The 25,000-nt window shown below is 42.7% G+C and overlaps 1 protein-coding gene across 1 annotated transcript in view; it reads right to left on the reverse strand.

Annotated features, from left to right (window-relative positions):
* kcnh3 (potassium voltage-gated channel, subfamily H (eag-related), member 3) overlaps positions 1-25,000 on the reverse strand; it is a 109,236-nt gene that overhangs the window by 9,784 nt on the left and 74,452 nt on the right. The window contains exons 4-10 of the mRNA XM_077001463.1: positions 24,705-24,844; positions 23,493-23,745; positions 22,241-22,398; positions 21,795-22,002; positions 18,740-19,123; positions 13,859-14,058; positions 12,363-12,612 (exon numbers count right to left, since the gene is read on the reverse strand). Coding sequence (XP_076857578.1) covers positions 12,363-12,612; positions 13,859-14,058; positions 18,740-19,123; positions 21,795-22,002; positions 22,241-22,398; positions 23,493-23,745; positions 24,705-24,844 — 1,593 coding nt within the window. The remainder of the gene's footprint in view (positions 1-12,362; positions 12,613-13,858; positions 14,059-18,739; positions 19,124-21,794; positions 22,003-22,240; positions 22,399-23,492; positions 23,746-24,704; positions 24,845-25,000) is intronic.

Consider the following 25,000-nt stretch of genomic DNA (forward strand, 5'->3'; position numbering starts at 1 on the left):
ATCGCGCTGCCTTCTGGGCCCGGAGGAAGCCGGCATTTCACCCAGAGCCACGTCTGACATCAGCTCAGTCCTGTCTGTGCACAGCATGCTATGCGCAAGAGCGCGCTATCTCACTATGGCCTGAAAAAACACCATCTCCCCGTCTGCTGATTAAAGGTCTCCCATGTGAAGCATTACTCAAGCACAACACAGGCTACTTTCCTGGTTTGTTTTGAGCCAAATGGAACTCTTGAAAGTAGGTTTTAGGGTTTGTGTGTGTGTGTGTGTGTGTGTGTGTTTGTGTACAGAAGCTCAGCCAAACAAGTACAAAGACGAAGAGTAAACTGTAAGAATGTTTCTGCATTTCTCTTGTGCTGTTGTAGACTCTGTTATCCAACGTAATGCCGAGAGAAAAGAGAATGTTCACACTGACAAAGCATGCAGATCAGGGTCATAGGTCATAGGTCACAGCAGGAGCATAATCTGTGCTTGTATCAGAACAACCGTGAACACTGTCCAAGCACTAGTGTGTGTGTATTTGTGTGTGTGTCTGTATTAATGTGTGTGTGAGTAAAAATTGTCATGATGTGTTTGACTTTTGCCTAAATTGACTGTCCGTTAGTAAATGTTTACTTTATTTCTGTGTGTGATAGTATAGAATCCCTTAGCAAAAACAAGTTTATTCAAGTGTACTATGAGTATACTCATTTTTCTCATGTTCCAATTTAGTCCGAAAAAGTATTAAATTGGTATACTTTCTAGTCCACTTAAAGTATATGGTCTATATATATATATATATATATATATATATATATATATATATATATATATATATATATATATATATATACTGAAGTATACTTAATAAAATGAACTTTAAGTATACTACCTTTTTGCTAAGGGATGTTATTATATTATTGTGAAGCAAATACTTTGGTCAACTTATTTCAAACATCGATATGTTTTCATGTGAGATATGAAAATAAATTGGACCTCATATTTTCAGCTTTGGGGCCTTATTATTTATTTATGCAGTACTCTAGGTGTGTGTGTGTGTGTGTGTGTGTGTGTTTGTTATAGTGTTTATTGCAGTTTATGTCAGAAGGAGATGAGGAGAGAGAGAGTGTGAGAGAGAGGGATGAGGTAGAGGAGGAGAGAGAGGGGGTAGAGGAGTAGAGAGAGAGAGATGAAGTAGAGGAGGAGAGAGAGAGGGATGAGGTAGAGGAGGAGAGAGAGGAGAGGGATGAGGTAGAGGAGGAGGAGAGAGAGAGGGATGAGGTCTTTCTCTCCCTCTCTCCCTCCCTCTCTCTCTCTCTCCCTCCCCTCTCTCTCTCTCTCTCTCTCTCTCTCTCTCTCCCTCCCCTCTCTCTCTCTCACTCTCTCTATCTCTCCCCCCCTCTCTCTTTCTCTCCATCTCACTCTCCAAACCCCAAATGCTTTATAAGCAAAACCGTACTATAATTAAACAATGATGAACATCAAACTGTAAAGAAGCAAAAAGAAAGGAAAATAAAGGAGATGAAATATTTCAATAAACACACACAGTCATGTCTATGTGTTTTGCACACACTGTCCTGTTGAGGCAGTCGGTATATATCACCCAACTAAAGTGCTGCTTCATTTCTTTCTCCCAATAGCATGGGCAGTTGGTCAGTATTAGACAGGCGTCTAGAGTTAGTGTGTACCATCTCAAACACTCAAACGTAGATTGGCTGTGTTTTCTGTGATATTTTACTGGGTCCCTTTTCCACTACTGAGAGAGTCTGGACAACCAAGCTTTCCAATATCGATTTCTCTCATAATTACTTAATTAATCTCTCACTCTCTCTATTGCTTTTGACATTACTTTGATAGACAGCAGCTGTACGCTGTGAGACCATGAAACGTGAAGGACCCCTAAATCACGTTTGGGTTTGGGACGTGGGAGAGGAAGCCGGTGAGAACCTCCGTCCACGGCAGCTTTAACAACACCAACCGTTCTCCATCGTCCTCTCCGCTACACGGCAGGTGATGGTGCACGTAGGCGCACATGGTGTGAGTGTGTGTGTGTGTGTCTGTGTTATGTCCATCGGTGGTTTCAAGTCTCATTTGGTTTTCCGATTTGAAGCTTATCTGTGTGTCTCTCGGCCAGTTGTTTCCACCTCAATCTGCCTTTATTTCTCTGCACCACTTGACTGTGGTTAGAAGGGTCAAGCAGTCAAATCGATGAAACCTCAGTCTCTACAGGTCCAGAATACGTTTGCGTGCGCTTTTCCATGTCAAATCCCTCGCGTCCCTGGACCGATCTGTTGTGCGTACCAGTAAATGCGCAGGCTACCCGATGTGATTCACGCGGCTTTGAGATCTCCATGGGTTCTTACTGGAGACTGAGGCTTCATTCTCACATAACCAGCTTCTGTAAACAAAGTCTGTGCCGTGCGTGGTATTTGTGTGCACCAGCGCAACTTGCACCAGCAGTACGTGCACCAGCAGCACGTGCACCAGCAGTACGTGCACCAGCAGTACGTGCACCAGCAGTACGTGCACCAGCAGCACGTGCACCAGCAGCAGTGAGGATATGAGTGTGCGTGGGTCTTTAAGAGAATGAGCACAAAATGCAGGACTGATATTGATGTGTTTATCCCCACCAGTACACCATGTTCTCACCATATCTCACTCTTTCTTATACACACACACACACACACACACACACACACACTCACACACACACTTACCCACACTTTTGATGTGTGTGTGTGTGAGTGTACATATGTGGCTCTCCCATTTATATTCTAGCCTGTATTAATAATCAAAGTGCCTGAATAATGCAATGACCATCAATTATTAAGAGCAAGGGGCGAATTGATCAGACCAACCAATGGGTTCCTGACAACTGGACACAAATACACATGCACACATAACATTTGTGTGTTCATACAAGCCATTGGTTCTGTTATGTGACCTTTAGGCATCTTAACATCGACATTTCCTTGACTCATAAGCCTACAAGAGAATGATTTAATTAAGACAGACAAGAGTGATTAAAACACTAGATTACAATGTTGCCCTCCTGCTTGAAGGAAAACAAACATTTTAGGCACTAATTATGTAAATGAACGTAGATTATGCTGTTATGTATTCATACGACACAGTTGTCAGTCATGCAGTTGAGGGAAAATCCAAGTGTTTAAGATCACGATACTCAAGCACTGGTGCAAATAAAACAGCGGTTAAAACAGACCATACAAAATCGCACAGGTTAATGTAGCAATTATGGATAATTAACTGGTGAGTGGAAAATATAAGACATTACAGACTACAGCCACAGACTGCTACCTAGTGTCTGTGAGTCTGTTGGAGAGAGATTACAGCCACAGACTATTACCTTGTGTCTGTGAGTCTGTTGGAGAGAGATTACAGCCACAGACTGCTACCTTGTGTCTGTGAGTCTGTAGGAGAGAGATAACAGCCACAAACTGCTACATTGTGTCTGTGAGTCTGTTGGAGAGAGATAACAGCCACAAACTGCTACATTGTGTCTGTGAGTCTGTTGGAGAGAGATTACAGCTACAGACTATTACCTTGTGTCTGTGAGTCTGTTGGAGAGAGATTACAGCTACAGACTATTACCTTTTCTGTTGTAGGTGTAGGCTGCCTGGCTTTTATTTTACAGGGAGCGAGTACACAGAACCAGGCTGTATGTGTGTGTGTGTGTGTGTGTGTGTGTGTGTGTGTGTGTGTGTGTGTGTGTGTGTGTGTGTGTGTGTGTGTGTGTGTGTGTGTGTGTGTGTGTGTGTGTATAAAGATGGCTCACGCTTACATGATGAGAAGACAAAGACCAACAATGCATCATTTATAGTCCATCTATGTTTGGCCAGCAGTACCATCAGACCAGGACTGGAATGCACTAGGTGGAGTGGTGTGGGAGGAGGATCTGTGGTGGTGGTGGAGGATCTGTGGTGGTGGAGGATCTGTGGTGTGGATGGAGGATCTGTGGTGGTGGTGGTGAAGGATCTGTGGTGTGGGTGGAGGATCTGTGGTGGTGGTGGTGAAGGATCTGTGGTGGTGGTGGTGAAGGATCTGTGGTGTGGGTGGAGGATCTGTGGTGGTGGTGGTGAAGGATCTGTGGTGGGGGTGGAGGATCTGTGGTGGTGGAGGATCTGTGGTGGTGGTGGAGGATCTGTGGTGGTGGAGGATCTGTGGTGTGGATGGAGGATCTGTGGTGGTGGTGGTGAAGGATCTGTGGTGTGGGTGGAGGATCTGTGGTGGTGGTGGAGGATCTGTGGTGGTGGTGGTGAAGGATCTGTGGTGGGGGTGGAGGATCTGTGGTGGGGGTGGAGGATCTGTGGTGTGGGTGGAGGAGGATCTGTGGTGTGGGTGGAGGAGGATCTGTGGTGGGGGTGGAGGATCTGTGGTGGTGGTGGAGGAGGATCTGTGGTGGTGGAGGATCTGTGGTGGTGGTGGTGAAGGATCTGTGGTGTGGGTGGAGGATCTGTGGTGGTGGAGGAGGATCTGTGGTGGTGGTGGTGAAGGATCTGTGGTGGGGGTGGAGGATCTGTGGTGGGGGTGGAGGATCTGTGGTGGTGGTGGAGGATCTGTGGTGGTGGTGGAGGAGGATCTGTGGTGGGGGTGGAGGATCTGTGGTGGTGGTGGAGGATCTGTGGTGGTGGTGGAGGAGGATCTGTGGTGGTGGTGGAGGATCTGTGGTGGTGGTGGAGGATCTGTGGTGGTGGTGAAGGATCTGTGGTGGGGTGGAGGATCTGTGGTGGTGGTGGAGGATCTGTGGTGGTGGAGGATCTGTGGTGTGGGTGGAGGAGGATCTGTGGTGTGGGTGGAGGAGGATCTGTGGTGGTGGTGGAGGATCTGTGGTGGTGGTGGAAACACAGCCTCCTTCTACCCAAAAGACAAACATTTCTGCAAAAGGGCCTGAGTAAGCAAACCCTTGTAAAGTGCTGTGTTGTATTCTAATGTCTGCCATGTTATATTCTAAACTGCTATGCTGTATTCTAAAGTCTATTACTTCATATTATAAAGATTTCTGTGTCATATTCTAAATGCTGCTGCTGTCATGCTCAAAATGCTGCTGTATGGTGCGCTAAATGTTGCTGTCATGTTCTAAATGCTGCTGTGTCATATTCTAAATGTTACTCTGTAATGTTCTAAATGCTGCTGTCATGTTCTAAATGCTGCTGTGTCATATTCTAAATGTTACTCTGTAATGTTCTAAATGCTGCTGTGTCATATTCTAAATGTTACTCTGTAATGTTCTAAATGTTGCTGTGTTGAGTCCTAAATGCTGCTGTCATGTTGTGTTGAGTCTTAAAGGCTGCTGTCATGTTGTGTTGAGTTCTAAATGCTGTTGTGTCAAATTCTAAATCCTACTGTGCTGCATTCTAAATGCTGCTGTGTTGTGATAAAAATGTTGCAGTCATGTTCTAAATGTTGCTATATGATGCTGTGTTGTGTTCTAAATGTTGCTGTGTTGTGTTCTAAATGTTGCTGTGTTGTGTTCTATATGATGCTGTGTTGTGTTCTAAATGTTGCTGTGTTGTGTTCTATATGATGCTGTGTTGTGTTCTATATGATGCTGTGTTGTGTTCTAAATGTTGCTGTGTTGTGTTCTATATGATGCTGTGTTGTGTTCTAAATGTTGCTGTGTTGTGTTCTAAATGTTGCTGTGTTGTGTTCTAAATGTTGCTGTGTTGTGTTCTATATGATGCTGTGTTGTGTTCTAAATGGTGCTGTGTTGTGTTCTATATGATGCTGTGTTGTGTTCTAAATGTTGCTGTGTTGTGTTCTAAATGTTGCTGCCGCACTCTATATGATCTTGTGTTGTGTTCTAAATGTTGCTGTGTTGTGTTCTATATGATGCTGTGTTGTGTTCTATATGATGCTGTGTTGTGTTCTATATGATGCTGTGTTGTGTTCTAAATGATGCTGTGTTATGTTCTAAATGTTGCTGTGTTGTGTTCTATATGATGCTGTGTTGTGTTCTAAATGATGCTGTGTTGTGTTCTATATGATGCTGTGTTGTATTCTAAATGTTGCTGTGTTGTATTCTAAATGTTGCTGTGTTGTGTTCTATATGATGCTGTGTTGTGTTCTATATGATGCTGTGTTGTGTTCTAAATGTTGCTGTGTTGTGTTCTATATGATGCTGTGTTGTGTTCTATATGATGCTGTGTTGTGTTCTAAATGTTGCTGTGTTGGGTTCTATATGATGCTGTGTTGTGTTCTATATGATGCTGTGTTGTGTCCTATATGATGCTGTGTTGTGTTCTATATGATGCTGTGTTGTGTTCTAAATGTTGCTGTGTTGTGTTCTAAATGATGCTGTGTTGTGTTCTAAATCATGCTGTGTTGTGTTCTATATGATGCTGTGTTGTGTTCTAAATGTTGCTGTGTTGTGTTCTATATAGTGGTGGGCCGGTAACGGCGTTAACGGCGGTCGTTAATTTGATAATCTTATCGGGCGATATAAAAATTATCGCCGTTAATCTATTCTTAAAGTTGGGTTGGGAACTGGGTCAAAATGGGTAAGCAAACTATGATGACTTTCAACTTGATAGTTTAGCTCGGCTGTATTCCTAACCAAATTGCACAGTAGGGGCGAGAACGAGTTTTCAAACCTGTGAATTACAAATCGTACGTGTGTTTACATGGATACATCCACGAAAGTCGCCAGGTTTGCTTCATGGAAAATTCATTTTTATGAACGTAAAGTGTTACCGGAGCGGAGCTCGGAGCGGTCGTTTTCTGCATGGTCCTAGCGCTAGATTCGTCGCTATTTAAATATTTCTTTTTAACCGTTAAAACTGCAGAGGACCAAAACCGGCTTTTGAAAAAAATTACGTAATTACAAATTACGTCCGTGAGGTTAAATGTACTAAATGTTTACATTTCAAATATCATGTTTAGCTGAATAAACATGTCATTAACCCCTTTTAATGTACAGTATGTAGGCTTACAAATTCATGTTTAACTGAATAAACCGTTGAACACGAGTAACCTACATTTTATTGAGCATGTTTTTTTTTTCTTCAAGTATCAAAGTAGAACAGCTCTCTCAAGCAGTCATTGATGCATTTTTGAAATAGGAGATGAGCCCCTGGTCTAATGCACCCTCTGTATTAAGAAACCCTATCTCAAAAACTGACTTTTAGTCATTACTTGGGTAGCACGCATATGAGCCATTTTAATATAGATTAATCTAGATTAATCTAGATTAATTTCAAGATTTCAGTGAAATTAATCTAGATTAAAAAAATTAATCTATGCCCACCCCTAGTTCTATATGATGCTGTGTTGTGTTCTATATGATGCTGTGTTGTGTTCTAAATGATGCTGTGTTGTGTTCTATATGATGCTGTGTTGTGTTCTATATGATGCTGTGTTGTGTTCTAAATGTTGCTGTGTTGTGTTCTATATGATGCTGTGTTGTGTTCTATATGATGCTGTGTTGTGTTCTAAATGATGCTGTGTTGTGTTCTATATGATGCTGTGTTGTGTTCTAAATGTTGCTGTGTTGTGTTCTATATGATGCTGTGTTGTGTTCTATATGATGCTGTGTTGTGTTCTAAATGATGCTGTGTTGTGTTCTATATGATGCTGTGTTGTGTTCTAAATGTTGCTGTGTTGTGTTGTAAATGTTGCTGTGTTGTGTTCTATATGATGCTGTGTTGTGTTCTAAATGATGCTGTGTTGTGTTCTAAATGTTGCTGTGTTGTGTTGTAAATGTTGCTGTGTTGTGTTGTAAATGTTGCTGTGTTGTGTTCTATATGATGCTGTGTTGTGTTCTAAATGTTGCTGTGTTGCATTCTGCTGCGTAGCTCAATATCCAATACACTCATACTTATGGACGTAGAAATGTAAACTGCTATTCAGATGTGAGGTATCATGCATAACTGTGACTGGTCTCATTGACTTATGCTTATGTGTTATTAAAAATACATGAAGTAAAACCCTTCCCTATAACTACGAGAGACACTTCTTTGAAATACTTCTTTCACAGTAAAAGTAGTATTTAAAGACACTCAGCTGCTCAGTAGTGAATAGATTAGCTTCATTACTGTGTGTCTTCAGCACCTACACTATAATGCTCAAGGCCACGGAAATAAATTACACTACATATGTTCTTGTCATGCTAGGCTCCGCCCCCTCTTGTCTGTCATGTCTTTGTTTTGATTTTCAATGTGCCTTGTTCTGTAAGTCACGCCTACTCGTTTATATCCCCGCCCTCTTTTATAGGTTTCAGCTATTTGTAGTTTTTGGTCTCCTGGTTTGGTGTTTATCCCATCTGTGTCCTATCTTACACTGCGGGTCAATATTCATGGTGCTTTGTTATAGATTATAGCTTTGCTAAGCTTTCTGTGATTCTATGTTCCTGGTTTATGCCCTGTCTAAGATTTGTCAGTGAGTAAGTTGTTCATGTTTGTTTAATTTACTCGACCCCGTGGTTCTTTTACTGTCTCTGTGCTCTTCGCCCCTGTTTCCCCATCCCACTAAACTCCAGTGATCACCTGGTGCTTTGTAAACATTTGTAAACATGTAGAACATGTTGTTGTCTACTGTAATTAGTCTGTCTTGTTGTTTGTAAGTTTGTGTAAAGCTTCTATTGTACTAGACATATTAATGCTGTTGTTCACCTTTGTTTGTTAGGTGTGGCTTTCATACTCCTGCACCGCTAGTGTGGTTCTTTGGGTTAGTGTCTGTTAGTGTGTCAAGTCTGGTTGCTTCTGCCTCCCCGTCCTCGTGCCCTTCATTGCTACATATCATTACTACTCCAATATCATTACTACTCCTATATCATTACTACTCCATGTGTCATTACTACATATCATTACTACTCCATATATCATTACTACTCCTATATCATTACTACTCCATATATCATTACTACTCCATATATTATTACTACTCCTATATCATTACTACTCCATATATCATTACTACTCCATATTTCATTACTACTCTATATATCATTACTACTCCTATAACATTACTACTCCATGTGTCATTACTACTCCATATTTCATTACTACTCCTAGATCATTACTACTCCTATATCATTACTACTCCATATATCATTACTACTCCATATATCATTACTACTCCATATTTCATTACTACTCCATATTTCATTACTACTCCATATATCATTACTACTCCATGTTTCATTACTACTCCAGATATCATTACTACTCCTATATCATTACTACTCCATATATCATTACTACTCCATGTGTCATTATTACTCCATATATCATTACTACTCCTATATCATTAATCAAATCAAAATCAAATCAAATATATTTGTATTACTCCATGTGTCATTACTACTCCATATATCATTACTACTCCTATATCATTACTACTCCATATATCACTCCCTCTCTGTTTATCACTCTCTCTGTTTATCACTCTTTCTCTCTGTTTATCACTCTTTCTCTCTGTTTATCATGCTCTCTCTCTGTTTATCACTCTCTCTCTCATCACTCTCTCTCTGTTTATCACTCCCTCTCTGTTTACCATTTCAAGAGAACTGACCTTCAGTAGCCAAATGCCAACAGGGCTGCCTGCTATACCGCACTGTCAAGAGCGGCACCTCGGAGAGATTAAAAACATGGTACTGTGGACTCTGTGTGTGTGTGTGTATGAGCATTTCTCTTGTGTGAGTATGATGAATGAATAATGTCCACTGTGTGTCAGAGATCGTTTATATTTTTATGTGCACAGCATTACATATTTGTCATGAAGCGTGTGTGTGTGTGTGTGTGTGTGGGTGTGTGTGTGTGTGTGTGTGTGTGTGTGTGTTTTGTACTGTATAACATGAGGAGAAACAGGAACAAGTGCAAGTGTATGTGAACACATCATATTGTGTTTATTCTGAAATCTCCCCACATACAGTACACACCTCTACACAGTGGCTGGGTCTTCTCAGCTAACATGAAGTACAGTCATTTTTAGCATGATGTACTGTTTTCTGTGTATTTATTGTGCATATACATAGAAGAGTGAGATTGCACAACTGTTCAATTGAAACCAATGATTAATTACACAAAGATCCAATGATATTTAACGGTTGACCCTAGCCTGTATGAATAGTTACTATATCAAGTTTGTAAGATTGTAGGCCAGGGGACACCAGAGGAATGTGTCCCTCACACGATCTCTGAATAGTCCATCATTAAAGGGATTTAGAATGCCTAGAATAGAATGCCTTTTATTGTCATTATACACATGAGATTGAAAGCTTCCCTTTTTCAGTGCAAATATACAGAATATAAAAATTTAACACAGTAATTTAATTCCCAACTAGATGTGTGTCTGTGCATTGCTGCATATTGGGGTGCATTGCAACACACTAACTACCTTCACATAAAATGTACTGATCTCTGCTTTCAAGACTCTCTCTGGTACATGTAGCATGCTGTAATCTTGGTGCACGTTAATCTACTGTGCTGGGTAAAAAATGTCGGGTAGCTGTGCTCATTAGAGAACCCACCCAAGGGGTAGGTGCTATGCATAGACAAATTATGCAATTAATAAGCTTAAACAAAGTCATGTGAAAATGAAGCAGTCGTGAGTGAGAGAAAGAGAGAAGGAAAGAGGACAGATTCTGTTCAACAGAGCTGAAAATTATATACAGAAATATACTGAAAATATAAACAGATATGGTGGGTGTATGAGGTTTGTTTACTTAATTCTGTCTGTATTCAGTCTGTGTGCTGGTGCCTGTGCCTATGTGTGTTAAAGAGAGAGAGAGAGAGAGAGAGAGAGAGAGAGAGAGAGAGAGAGAGAGGGAGAGAGAGAGAGGGGGATTTGACAAAGCTATTCAAAAGCGGAATATTTGTCTTTCAACCAAACCATACAATAAGTTGTTCAAATCATGGAATTGTGGAAATGTTTTTGGCTGGGTATGTGATTTTCATTAGCTGTATGTGTGTGTGTGTGTGTGTGTGTGTGTGTGTGTGTGTGTGTGTGTGTGTGTGTGTGTGTGTGTGTGTGTGTGTGTGTGTCTGTGTGTTTGTATTCCTGGTTATTAAACTCTCTTAGTGCAATCAGTGCTGACAGGTGGGCAACATTTCAAATAGATGTTTAATTAATTGCAAAAAATTCTATACTTGCAAAGAATTGCAAAATTCTTGCAGAGGATTCTATCAGAATGCTTCATAAAAGCTGCTCTCTAAAATATAGAATTTTCTTCTTTTGAATAAATTGCTCACTGACCTTAATTCATTTGACATGAAGTGATGATACGTTATCTTTGAAAAGGTTTATAGACTGAGAGTCTAGCGTGAAGGTCTGTAAAAAAAGCCTTTCCATGAATCATTCTCCAAACCCGAGCCATATATCCCAAAACACAGCATCAATAAAGAGAACAAATAATGTAATTTTATGCTTACTGCACAACAAGGTTGCTGTTCAAAAACTTTAACCTTTAAAATGACAGTTTTTATCCCAGACTGTGCTGGTCTCTACCTGTATGCTTCCTCCTTTATTCCAGGTTTTAGTTCTTGAATTGAGGTTTGTATCTCAATGTGCCACCTGCTTATTTCAACATGAAGTCGGCTATGTTACCTTGTTCCAGTCAAATATTAAGTGGGTTATGTCACCCTTAAAGCACTGGAGGTCGTTCTCAGGGAGCAGCAAAATAACACACTTCTCAGAATGCATGACAGTAATGCCTGTGTGTATTACACACAAAGTGTGTATTACAGCTCACTCTTAAATGAATCAAACCAAGCCCAACCTAAGCAGGATGTAAAGAAATAAAAACCAAAACTACACTACTTTCATCAGTTCTACCCTTGTCTGAGAATATACAAACAAAAACTTTGAGCAAAAAAGACTCTAGAGCACTGACAGAAATTAAACTGACAGAAAAGCTGACAAGAAATGAAAGTTAAACAGACGGCTGAAGTCAAGGTCAGGTGATGAAACAGTGATCAAATTCCTGGAGCACACATGGTTAGAGAGTGCGAGAGACCACTTCTAAATAAACCCACAATTCTCCTGTGAATTAATTTATTTTCAACTGTTGTATCTGCTTATTAAGGTCGGACGTACAGACAGATCTAACAGGTCTGTGCAGTTTGAATATGAAAACAACCTTTTAACAGTCTTAGTGAATTATGTCTATTTACGCAATCTCAAGGTAGCCAGAAGGACACATATGCATTATGCATCAAAAGGTGTAACAATGACTACTGTACCTATTGTGTATAATCAGTGATGGACGTAGGCGTGTGTTCTTGTTTTTATATCCTTGAGGGGTAAATGTATAATAAAAACACTGTGCAGACACAAATGTGTGCCGACCCACAGTAAAAAAAAAAACCTTGTAGTAGGACAGAGACGTTCTTGTGTGTGTGTGTGTGTGTGTGTGTGTGTGTGTGTATTACCCAGTATGGCCAGTACTGTGTTGTCCTTCAACACCTCCATGGAGCCGGAGCAGACGAAGTAGATGGCCTGCAGAGCGTCTCCCTGGCGGATGAGGAACTCGCCGGGCGCACAGAAGGACGTCTTGATGATGAGCGAGAGGGAGCGTAGACACCCGCGGCTGGCCGACTCGAACAACGGCAGCTGCAGAAGCTCCTTGTTCAGGTGCATGGCGATGTCAGCACGCAGCTCGTCGGGAAAGTCCTTCAGGAGCTGGAGAGAGAGAGAGAAAGAGAGAAAGAGAGAGAGAGAGAGAGAGAGAGAGAGAGAGAGAGAGAGAGAGAGAGAGAGAGAACACAAGTATTAATGTGATCTGTGAGGATGGCTGGAATATGGGGGTGACTGGTGGGGAAGATTTGTAGTTATAATAAGACTTGTGACTGCACGCACCCAATGTAGGATTACAGTGTGAGATCAATGAATGTATGCAGTGTTATGGATTATGGCTGAATCATAGCTGAATTTATCAAATCGCCAGTGGACATCAGTTACACTACAGCATGCAAGCCTTCCAGTTATAAACTGACCCGCTAATAACTGCTGAGATGAGGATGTACTCCCTTTGGCAGTAGTATGACTGAACTGTATGAGTGTGTGTGTGTGTGTGTGTGTGTGTGTGTGTGTGTGTGTGTGTGTGTGTGTGTGTGTGTGTTGTGCTGAGCGACCTCAACAAAAAGAGGAGGGTTTATAGAAGCTCAGTCAGAGACTCATGAGAGCAGGGAGGCGTGAGAGGAAGCTGATTGGCTGGGAACAGGAAGGAGTCTGGGAAACTGAGGCCAGGTGAACAGGAAGGATTCTGGGAAACAGAGGCCAGGTGAACAGGAAGGAGTCTGGGAATCTGAGGCCAGGTGAACTGAGAGAGAAGGTGGGAGACAGAACAGTGCAAATGGTGACAGACAGCACAAGATCTGAGATGTCCCGAGGGGAGAATTTGAGAGGAAATAAAAAGATTCACATCTTGAAAAGAAAGAAAGCTAAGAAATGGCAGGAAAAGGGATGGAGAATGTTGATGAACGTTTTGTTTCAGGGGTTGATAGGATAGAACAGGATGCCTGTAGAACACTTTTATCATTTTAAGCAGCAGAATACGATTCACACAATAAATTGCGTACTTGTATTCACAAAGCGGAATATTTTATGTTAATATATTTTAAAACATTTTTACTTTGAGTTAGGACAAAATTGTTCATGTACTAGAGTTGGAATTAGCATTCTGGCTGAATAAGCTTATCATTTACCATCATTATCAAAACACATAATAATATTTAAAAATCCTATTTGACAACATAAAGTAAGAACCCTTATTTTCATAAACGTTGTGAAATGCTGCAGTGGTTGTAGTGGCTGTTGAATGAAATTATAAATACAAAGTTTCATCAGTTTAGTCTCTGTAGCTGATGCCCAGTACTGCCCGTTGATGAGATGGGTTTTAGCGTGAAAGCCCAGCACGGCGACCCACCTCGCTGACATCGATGCCGTTGTTGACGGACCAGGTGGTCTGGAAACACTCCAGCATGCGCTGCTCCAGGGCCTTGGGCAGCCGGTGCACGCGTATGAAGTCCTTCAGGTCTTTGGTGCGGGTGTGGTAGAGCGAGCGGCGGGAGTACATGCGCTGGATGATGGCCGTGACGTTGCCGAAGACCACGGCGTGCATCAGCGCTAGACGGGGAGACACAGAGGAGAAGGTACGCCGTCACGACGGAGTCGTGAGCTGTGGAGCGAGTGATTTGGAGGAAGAGCAGAAATAGTGCGATGAGCAGATAAACGAATAGATAACGCACAGAAAGAGGTACACAGACAGGAGACGGACCGACAGGCAGACCTGTCCGCAATCTGCGGCTCGTCAGAACCTTGGGCTCGGATCAAAAGGGAGGCCGTACGTGGAGTGTGATGTGTGCAGTGGGACTGGGGCACACGCCCTACTCGCTCTTTCGGCACGTCACCGGGAGGCGTGAGACGTGAGGCGTGAGGTGTGAGGCGTGAGACGTGAGGTGTGAGGCGTGAGGCACGAGGCGCAAGACATGAGGTGTGAGGCGTGAGGTGCGAGACGTGAGGCGCGAGACGTGAGGTGCGAGGTGTGAGGCACGAGACATGAGGCGTGAGACACGAGACGTGAGGTGCGAGACGTGAGGCGTGATGCGTGTGGCGCGAGGCATGAGACGTGAGGCGTGAGGTGCGAGACATGAGGCGCGAGGTGTGACGTGCGTGGCGTGAGACGTGAGGTGCAAGGCGTGAGACGTGAAGTGTGAGGCGCGAGGCACGAGGTGCGAGACGTGAGGTGCGAGGCGTGAGGCGCAAGACGTGAAGTGCGAGGCATGAGGTGTGAGACGTCAAGTATGAGGCACCAGGCACGAGGCGCGAGGTACGAGACACGATGTGTGAGGTGTGAGGCGCGAGGCGTGAGACGTGAGGTGCGAGACGTGAGGCGTGAGGTGCGTGGCGTGAGGCAGCATTCCCCTGGTGTTTTGGGACTCATCACTCTGACATCTCATTTCTTCATCTGGTGCAGCACGGCCACAGCTGAGTTATGGCGTCGTTCTGTCTCTGCTGTGTTCTGCCCCACCACACTTCTCCCAGCCTGGGTGATGCGTTCAACCATCTACTACGGGCTTGTTTAAATATCTGAAAAGGTCACATGTTCCTCTACGTTTTGTAACATTTTTGAACTTACAATCACATGTCTAAACAGGAGAGAGAAATCTGGAGTATATTTACAATAAGATGGAGGAAAACCATTCAAAGACTTCTGGCTCTTACAGCAAATTGTATTTTTATTGGCCAAAGAGTGTTTAATAGTGTTTAATGCAATTAAGCAAAGAATTGAAATATTCTTGTTGGTTTGTTATTCAAAGGGATAAAAAGATATCGGGGAAACCCTCCAGTGTCTGCTCAGAAATGCAGGAATGATGCAGGAATTAGCAGGTGAGAGATGCATGTGTGTGTATGTGTGTGTGTGTGTGTGTGTGTGTGTGTGTGTGTGTGTGTGTGTGTGTGTGTGTGTGTGTGTGTGCAGGCTTCCATCCATTTCAGACAGGTGTTGTCTGCCATGGGCTGTGTTACATAATTAACAGTGTGTGCTTGCTGGCTTCCATTTTGGTTAAATTGTTTATATATATACTATGTGTAGTAGTCTACTGTTTTGAACTAAAGTGTGTGTGTGTGTGTGTGTGTGTCTGTGTGTGTGTGTGTGTGTGTGTGTGTGTCTGTGTGTGTGTGTCTGTGTGTGTGTGTGTGTCTGTGTGTGTGTGTCTGTGTGTGTGTGTGTGTGTGTGTGTGTGTGTGTCTGTGTGTGTGTGTCTGTGTGTGTGTGTCTGTGTGTGTGTGTGTGTCTGTGTGTGTGTGTCTGTGTGTGTGTGTGTGTGTGTGTGTGTCTGTGTCTGTGTGTGTGTGTGTGTGTGTGTGTGTGTGTGTCTGTGTGTGTGTGTCTGTGTGTCTGTGTGTGTGTGTGTGTGTGTCTGTGTGTGTGTGTGTGTGTGTGTGTGTAGGTGGTTGGGTGACACAGCAGCTGTCAGCTGCCTAGGACAGTAATGGCCCTTAGTGCTCAGATTTGGTGGCAGATGCAGTATCTAAAATTTGTTTGTGTGTGTGTGTGTGTGTGTGTGTGTGTGTGTGTGTGTGTGTGTGTGTGTGTGTGTGTGTAAAATCTCCTTAGGACTTTCTCTCCCTATATGCCTCAGAGCACATGGGCTCAGAACGAGACCTGCTCTATCTGTGCTGCTCTCTCCAGATACACCTACACTAGCAGTTCCACCCCTCCACCCCTCCACCCCTCCATCCCGATCACCACACCATCCATCATCCCCACTATACTGCAGGCCCACCCTCCACACTCTCCACTCTGCCTCCCACAAAGCATGGCAGAATCACACTGTTAACGTTACTCCTTTCCACTGATCTCAAACCAGTTGTAGCAGTTTGTTTCACAGTGAAAATTAGGTTTTCATTAGGGGGTTGAACAACGAGTGTAATCTGTTCCATTTATTAAGCAGTACCTCTTACTGTGTGGATATGGTTCTTGTGGTTGTCATGTGACTTTGGTACGCTACAAGAACAGGACGTGCCCTTCAACTTTGTAGAAGAGGAAGAAATTCTTTCTAGGAAGAAACCTTGATTTTCACTTCTTTGTGTTATATTCTCTATTCTCTAAGTATATTAAATTCTCTTCGAATGGTTCGCTTCCATGGAACATTGTACCTTATGTAACTGTGTCTCTTACATGTTTTGAACTATAAGTTGGTTATTATACTATCAAGGCAATTTATTCATTTGTATTAAGAAAAATGTTCAGAATTAGTGTTTAACTGTTTATTTAACCATTAGCGATAGGTTGGTTAGTGGGTGATTTTCTTTATCGTTTGATTATACTGTAATGGTCAATGCTTGCTGGAGTGGTCAGGACTGCAGTTCACATGGAGGAGGAGATACACAAAGCCAGAAATCAATAAATGATGTGGCCTAATGGGAAAAGTAGTTGGTTTAATTGGACCAGATGTCAAAGGAAAACGCAGAATAAACTCAAATGGTGTCTGACTGGGATCTGGATGTTAATGGCCACCGTGGGGCGGTGAAGTTTACGAGATGAGCTACGGGGTGCTGTGATGGAAAATGTGGTGTCCTGAGAAACATGGCTCTACAGGAAACAGTCCTGCGGGACTTGTCTTCCAGGAAAGCAATTAGGCAAGGTGCACAGGCAGGGACCGATCGGTGCCGCCCCGAAATAATCTACAACTAATGCAACAGGCAAAAATAAATGTGACAGGTTAAGACCAGAGAGAGAGATATATTAATGCGCATGCTTTTGCATATTTATGAGATGGGGAGCAGGGGGTGGAGGCAGTTAATGAGATAACGAATATTCGAATGATTCAAGAGTGTGAAGTACCATTATACCATGTGGCATAATGCAGCCCCAGCACTCTTACACATAATGAGGAGGGCAGCGGGGCAGACTGTGGTGCTCACTGCACACACTCAACCCATTACGCTCACTTTCCCTACACAATGGAAGCATTAGGCAGGATCTGCTCTAGTTCAGGCTTGATGAAAGTACATCATTAAGAGTGTTAAGAGTGTTAACCTCAGCATGCGAAACTCAGGTTAGATAAATGACAGGTTACAGTCACACTGACACAGATCCCCAGGGTGCACAAGGCGCTTTTTAAAGAAAGAATCCGCTCTGGACAAGTTACATCCTTCAATTCTTAAATGATGGTATGAAAGAATGATTATTGTAAACTGTTTTGCTGAACCAGCATTAAATACAGCAATCTGTACCAAGGGCACAGTGGTACCAAAACCAATGATCACTCAGTGCCTGCGGTGTACGGACCAGCAGTAAAATCGTGTGAATATGATATGAAGTTATATAAAAATGCGAGGCCACAACACCACCAGATCAACTTAATTACATGCGCTCTACAGCCTGTTGTCCTCTATTATTTTTCAATACTCTTCTTCAGTCCAATTTCATTGATTCTGAAATACAGTGGAGATATTTCCAGGTTGCAAGTCCCTGTAAATCACTAAAGATAATCAAAGCCTCCAATCATAAGTTACAGATCACATGTAGTGAGACGCTGCAGGCCTGTGAGGGGGGGGGTTGTAGGGGCGTGGCATTGCTGTTCGTTCACAGCATGGTGTTCCATTATGACAAAAGCACCTTTAATATGCTGAAAACCACAGATGGCAACAAAGCCCCTTCAGTCTGGGTCACCACCTCTAACTATGAGTCAGGACGTCATCTGGATTTTCTCAGTCAACGACTTTTATGCCACGAAATGTCCCACAGCTGCAAAATAGATTTAGTTATGCTTATTTTCTGCTCTGTCTCAATCGTTAAAGCTCAGTGGCACAACCCTGAGTCCTACATTCACTGTGCTGTGCTGTGCTGTGTTATGGAGATGAAATTACAGTGAAGACAAATGACTTCTGCTCAGCAATACCAGCTCAGCTTTCTCTAGGACACAACAAACTCTTCTCTAAAGTGCCAGTTTGAACCGGTTCCTCCATTTGTGATGCGTGAGCGTCGGCTCATCTATTTGTCTATGGTGTCTTCACAATATCACCCACAGGTGATGTATGTAAACATGGTGCACCAGCTCATATTTCTGTTCATGGAAAACCTTCAGTATTAGCATTTTTGTAGTGTGCGTATTTAATATGGTTCGGTCCTTATTCAACGTCAAATCTTTATCAGAATACATTAATTTAAGGCTCTGGAACTGACTCAGGGACACTTGAAAAAATGGATTCGGAATCCCAGACCTGAAAAATACAAAATGATTGATGTTGCCTCACAGTTGACAACCCAGCCAGACAGCAAGCGCCATTATTATCTCACCTCCGATCAGCATGGTGCAAATAGAGAAGATTTTCTCGGAGTCTGTGTTAGCCGAGACGTTGCCAAAGCCCACACTGGTCAGACTGCTCAGGGCAAAGTACAGTGACGTCACGTAGGAGCTCCGTACAGAGGGCCCGCCCGCCAGCAACGAGGCCACCTGTCCCATGCCGACTCCGCTCGCCTGCCCCGCCCCCGTCCCGTTCCATTGGCTGGAGTTCCCTGCCGGGTCCCGCCCTGCTACCTCGGTGACAGAGGTGTTCCATTGGCTGGCATTGCTGCTCAGTCCGTCCAAAATAGTGGGCCGCAGAGATTCAGGGAGGAATGAGGTGAGGGGGGAGAGAAAGTATGGGGTCCCCAGACGTTTGGCCAACTCATGCAACCAACCTGTGAGAGAGGGAGAGAGAGAGAGAGCGAGAGAGAGAGAGAGAAGAGAAAAAAAGACATGATTTTTTATTGAAAAAAGTATCATGTGTACTGCTCCAAAGGGCATGCCTCTGTATCATGTATCTAGGCAGCACTAGAAAACCTCTGTAAATAAACATAATCCTTGTAGCACTTAAGACATATATAAAACAAGATGGAACTGATCATTGATGATTATTCATGTTTAATCCTATCACTGTCCATGGTTCTGAAATGGCTCCTTCCATTCAGCATAGTAGTCACTGCCCCTGTCTGGGGTGCTGAACTCAGACATGCTCAGCAGAAACAGCGCAGCTGTCGCTGTCCTTGGTGCTGAAGTCACACAGGAGTGTTTAAGCTGCACTGATCTCGCACTCATGAATACATCAGTTTTCCAGTTTTGATAGCTTCCTGCACAGCACTGCAACTCCGAATGTTTTCCAAACCATTCAATTTGCTGTCACGCCTGTCAAGCTGGTTCAAGGAGATGCACAGGGCTGCATGCCAACACCTTTGATGCGATGATTCCATGATATGACACCGCTCTGCGGTATTGGGGGGAGGGGTGGTGGTGAGTGACAGACACTAAGAGACAGGGCAGAAGAACAAAAGATGCACACTAGTGGTGCCTTTAATGAATGACATATTTTGTTAGAACTGAGACTCCTTTTTGCTCTGAATTGTAAAGTTGCTAAGAATAGCTCGTTGAACCGAGGGCTTGTAACTATGATGATTTTGTTCTGATAAATGTCTTGTAAAAGATGTATATCAACTTTTCATTTAATTAACTGATTTAAAATGTTAGATCTTTTTGCCTGTGAAGCTGCCCCACAGATGTTCCAAGTCTTACTGAAGACTGCATACACACATGCACACGCACAATGTACATACCTGTTCTCATCTGTCATTAAACCTAAACAAACATACCTATGTTTGATCAAACCAATTAAATAATTTTGCCTATACCCTCTCCTGTGTAAACCTGATATGGACAGAATTTTCTATATCTCATCTGTCTCATTTACATATCTAGCAGTTAATTTGCATAGTTAAGTAGACACGGGCAAAGAGCCAAATGCATTCAAAAGCAATTCAGTCTAGCTATATAGTTTAACATCTACATTAACATCTTAACTTTATCATTTTTCCCCAGGCTTCATAATGTTTACATGCCATTAGCACATGTTGTCACACTAAGTAGGAGAGCTAAACAGGGCTTGTGTCTTGATTATTTTTACATTTATACATTCATTCAGTTTATAAATGTTACAGGCAGGAGTGCTGGGCTGCCTGGTATGTTATGCAGGGTGGACACTGTGGTCTTGTCTCTTGGATGCTGTGTACTTATTTGTATTTAAGTTCACACTAGCAACGAGTGGACCACCTCTTCTGAGTCTTGCTCTCATTTCCACTTCTTGTCTCCATTGCCATGTTGTTCGTGGTTCATTTTCTTTCTCATTTGCGTTTGAGTGGTTTTGGATTGTTTCTATTGGCATACAGCACAGTCTGATCTAACACGCTCTCCGAAGTTCATCTCTATATCCTTCTCCTTTCTGAATTTCAGACACACCCACACCTATTCAACCCCGCACACACCTAGCTACACATACACACACACAGCTACCCTGTGGACATGCTTGGCTGCTAGCGTATTTAGAAAGAACAATGTTCAACTAAATGAGAAAAAACCAAAGCAAAACAAAAACAGAAAAAGACAGAGAGACAGACAGACAGACAGACAGACAGAGAGGGAAGGAGTGAGAGAAGAGAGCAGGCGATGAACCCTGTGTAGTAAATATCAGTCTAAAGAGGAACCTAGAGAGAGGCTTTTAATTTTTTATGTTAGATTAAGCCACAGAGCTGCAGTACATTCACAGTGTTCCCCTCCGTACTAAAACAGAAAGAACATTCAGCAACCAAATGCACCACTGAAATAGTATAAGCTATAAAACTATAGAACTCTGGTTTCACTGTAGTTTTGGTTGTATTCACTGTTCAAATAACTCTTGTTTCTTGTTTGTGTTTGTGTATTGAATATGAAGACCAGCTAATCCATGTATCTCATTCTCATGAGAGTGAGAAGGTATTCCCCGTCTCTCCGTCTTGATAGGCCAGTCACTCATGTGCCTATTGGACTCCACCAATCACTGCCTCACTGCACAGGTAACACTGGATGATATTGTCCCTCCCTGTTCTCAGAACTTCAAATCATTCTCTGTCTCATGTGCAAAACAGATGTCCATGAAAATGTGGACTTCTGAATAAATGTTATTCATTGGCTCTGGAAGTTGTAATTGCTTCTTCATAAAAGCATCTTACATGTGCTTCTCCTCAATCTTTTTTAATATTACATTTGAAAGAGGCCCACAAAGTTATTTCCATTTCAAGAAAGAAAAGATCTGTTCGCTTCTGGAACACAAAGACAGTGTAATAAGCAAGCGTGTGGTTATAGCATGGCTCAGCATGTAAGGTTATTAGGAATATTCATGCACTAATGATCATGGTGAGAAAGAGACATCTCTGATATACATATAGAAGAGTAGAGTAGTGCTCCGTTATACAAAAAACCATCAGACACGTGAAGATATATGATACAATCTCAGCAGTACACTGTCTTTTTATGTTGCTTTGTATTGCTGCACTCGTAACTCACCAATGTCCCAGGATCCAGGGCTGTTGTTCTCGATCTCACGGCGGCCAATGAAATACCAGACACAAGCCATCCAGTGGGCCAGCAGGGCGAACATGGACATGAGCAGGGTGAGCACCACGGCGCTGTACTGGGAGTAGCGCTCCAGCTTCTGCAGCAAGCGCAGCAGCCTTAACAACCGAACCGTCTTCAAGAGATGAACACCAAAATACTGTGGACATAACCAACGTGCACAAAATCAATGATCTACTAGACCAATGCATGTGTACATGCACATTATATTGGTTCACTAAGCCCATAATTCTGGGTCAGTTATAAACTAGGAGTACCCCAAGGTTCAGTATTGGGTCCATTACAAAATGGAACTTTGTACATGTATGTGAGACAAATACAATTAACATAGGCTCCATATGTCCATCCTTAGACAAATACCCAACTCACACACTTACCACACTGACGTTAAATGCGTAGAGTAGGTCAAAGGGCAAAGCAGCAATCAGGTCCACGAAGAGCCACGTGGTAACGTAGTGCACACAGATGGAACGAGCGTCATACACCACCTGGCCCGACGTGCTCACGAATGTGGTACGGAAGTTTAACACAATGTCTGCCATACAGATCACAATGTCAGCACAGGCACATTGTTTTAGTGTCAGGTTCAGTTTCATTAAATGTTTGAGTATCATTCTGGTAACTGATACTCAGTTACTAGAAGAGGCAGGAAGCAATGCCTGTTTGATCATAGGGATAAAAGGTTTTCTCTTTAAACCCAAAGAAGGATTTAATTAATGCATCATACTAGATGGTAAAACACACTGGAGCACATTACGAATGAGTTTATAGCTTGGGGCTATAGTATCTTATTACAGCTGAAGCAATACTGAAACATTACAGAATGTTTCTGGTGGAAAAGAGTAGAAGCTGAATTATTTCATCATCAAAACTGTGACTTAATGGAAAAACTATTATTTGCAAACATCAACAAAATTAAGTCGGGAAACCCACTTCTAGGTGAGGCTGTGAGTTACATGCTAGAGAATGAGATTTCACGTTTTACTGGAGTACAAATAAAGACTTGATGACATACAATACTTGCAAGGTTAATATTCTGACTTGGAGTTTTATCGAATACAACAGAGCCTATTCACCAGAGATGAACTACAGAAGTCTAACAGATTTATGTCTGCATGTTCAAAGTCACCACCAATCATTCTTATCCCTTGGTCCCCAGTTCTTTTTCACTTCTAAGTATGGCGCACCAGAACCCCCAGCACTACACACATCAGAGCACACTGGAGAGAATTTACAACCCCCTGCTGCCCCTCTGAACTCACTCACATTCACTCCAAGTTTAATTTCAAATTTGGATGGCACTGACCACTGCAGAAACCCTGATGGTCAATTAACATTTAACACTGCTGACATTCTGATGGTAATTAACACTTAACACTGCTGACATCACTCCAGTAGTGTCGTTTGTATCCATCTGGACACGTATAAACAGTGTAGTGGTTAAATTAATGATTTTGCACTGCATGCCTGAGAGAGCTTTGATTTCATGTGGAAGCTCAAATGTAGCTTTGGGTATCTAAAACAGACTGGACTCTGTTGTGTCACTCAAGGGAAAAACAATATCCTTTAATGTCACAGAAGCAGAGACCTTGTGGCGTGTGATGATGTAAGATAGAGGAAGTACCTTACCTAGAATAAAAAGGATTTCCACCAAGATGTCACTCACACTCGGTGGGCTCCTGGGGGTTGAGCCATCATCCCGCCCACCAACCACGGTGAAACAAACATTATAGGGTACAGTGACCGCCACGTAAAAGGTGGCTAACAGAATCAGCCAATCCCAGCCGGCCTTGAAGGTGCCATAATGAAGGAGAATAAAACGTGACTTCTGAATGGCTGCTACTTTATACTCTGGAATCGGTGGCTTCTCCCCAAACATATTCTGAAAAGAGAGAGATGTGAAACGAACATTATACTCAACAGAAACTGCTGCTGAGTAACTCCACACGTATTGTGATTACTTATGACTGACTTCACAGTGACATGCAGGTCACACTTTCTCTCTACTGCCTCTATTACACAGAGTTCACATATTACCATTTACTGACATGAACTCAGGAATACGTATCATGAAATATAAGGTGTATATTGCTTAAAGCAGTTATAAAGACATTTATTTAAACAAGATGTTTTCAAATGTTTTATACTGAAAGTGCATGTGTTTGTTGTGTATTGTTTTAAGGCTGCAAAAGTTCAGAAGCAAGAGTACAAACTGTATGAACCCTCAAACCCTCCAAGGTCTGTCAATATCACTGGACATCTAGTTAAACTTTCAATATTCAGGTTCTGCCCAGCATACATAAACAGATTAGCCTGTTATGCTAGTCCGCCTTCATTTTTCTCACCTTCTTAGAACCAGCCACTGAATCCTTTACCCTGAGGTGAGCTTGTGTAATCCTTAACACGAAGTCTTAGAAATGAGCTTGTAGTATTGATTTGGATCTTATGTCTCTTGTTATGGTGTGTAATACCAATGTGTATGCGTGTGTGTGTGTGTGTGTGTGTGTGTGTGTGTGTGTGTGTGTGTGTGTGTGTGTGTGCGTGTGCTCGCATAATCTACCTCAGAAAAAAAAAGATGACGTTAAAATTGAGCGGGAATAATTGGAACTGTCGAAAGTGAATACATTTAAAACGCACAATTTGGGATAAAATGAAGAATAGTGACAGGAAAAGTGCTAGGTCAAGCAAAGCATATTTCACCTAAAAATGGCTGTCATTACTACTTAGGATGAGGTAAGCAATAATGACAGCACAAATCATGTCGGAAGCTTCCAGAAGCTTTCATTCATCCTCAGCCACTTTAGCAGCTTGGTTGCTCCACCCCCTGGAGCTGCGACTTACATTATTGATCTTCAGCTTGCTCTTGTCCTGTTTCTGCAAGTGTCCGGATAGTTGGTAGAGCACCGCACGACTCCGTCGCCGGTTGGCGTTGAAGCCCTGCGGTCTCGTGACCTTATGAACCTCCAGGCCGGTCTCCTCATCTGACCAGAAAACAGGCGTTAATGTGGTCGGCAGAAGAATCACAAAGACTGTTTACCAGAATATATGAAGCCCAAGACTAAGTCATATCTGACAGGAGCAAAGCTAATATATGACCTGATCAGTCGTCTTGGGACACGTGAAATTCTTGAGCTACT

Source organism: Brachyhypopomus gauderio, chromosome 4, assembly GCF_052324685.1.
Source record: "Brachyhypopomus gauderio isolate BG-103 chromosome 4, BGAUD_0.2, whole genome shotgun sequence".
Taxonomy (NCBI): domain Eukaryota; kingdom Metazoa; phylum Chordata; class Actinopteri; order Gymnotiformes; family Hypopomidae; genus Brachyhypopomus; species Brachyhypopomus gauderio.